Source organism: Penaeus monodon, chromosome 22 (assembly GCF_015228065.2).
Source record: "Penaeus monodon isolate SGIC_2016 chromosome 22, NSTDA_Pmon_1, whole genome shotgun sequence".
NCBI lineage: Eukaryota > Metazoa > Arthropoda > Malacostraca > Decapoda > Penaeidae > Penaeus > Penaeus monodon.
This window is the reverse complement of record NC_051407.1, coordinates 1,544,215-1,544,635: the sequence shown is the minus strand read 5'-3', so window position 1 is coordinate 1,544,635 and position 421 is coordinate 1,544,215. Positions and strand designations below refer to the sequence as shown.

The following is a 421-nucleotide window of genomic DNA, read 5'->3' as shown; positions in this document are numbered from 1 at the left end:
TCAAAAACACTGGAACTTCTTTTTTCATTCTTGGAATTTATATAAAAAAAGAGAATATATGTTCGAATAAAGATATATATTTTCGGAGGAGTTTGTTTGTTGAGGAAAAAGCTCGGAGGAATTCCCCCAGCGAGGGGGGAAAGACGCGAGCCCCCGGGAGAAGCCTTTCATTCTTTTTTCCCCCCCCGGGAGTCGGAACGAGGAGCAAGAGAACGGGGAGAGGAAGAAGGAGAGAGGAGGATCCAAGAAGGACTGGCTCGCTGCAGGAGGAATAGGGATCGAGAAGAGACGCCGTTCCTCCGCGGCCTCCTACAGGATAGAGAATAATAAGGTGAGGGGCAGGGTGGGGGAGAAAAGCGTTTTGCATCCTTTTTTTTGGTTTTAAAAATAAATGGGTTAAAAAATTTTTTTTTAAAAATTT

The 421-nt window shown here is 44.2% G+C and overlaps 1 protein-coding gene across 1 annotated transcript in view; it reads left to right on the top strand.

Moving 5' to 3' along the window:
* Positions 1–421, top strand: part of LOC119587633 — a 25,021-nt gene that overhangs the window by 3,988 nt on the left and 20,612 nt on the right. The window contains exon 2 of the mRNA XM_037936337.1: positions 131–331. Coding sequence (XP_037792265.1) covers positions 131–331 — 201 coding nt within the window. The remainder of the gene's footprint in view (positions 1–130; positions 332–421) is intronic.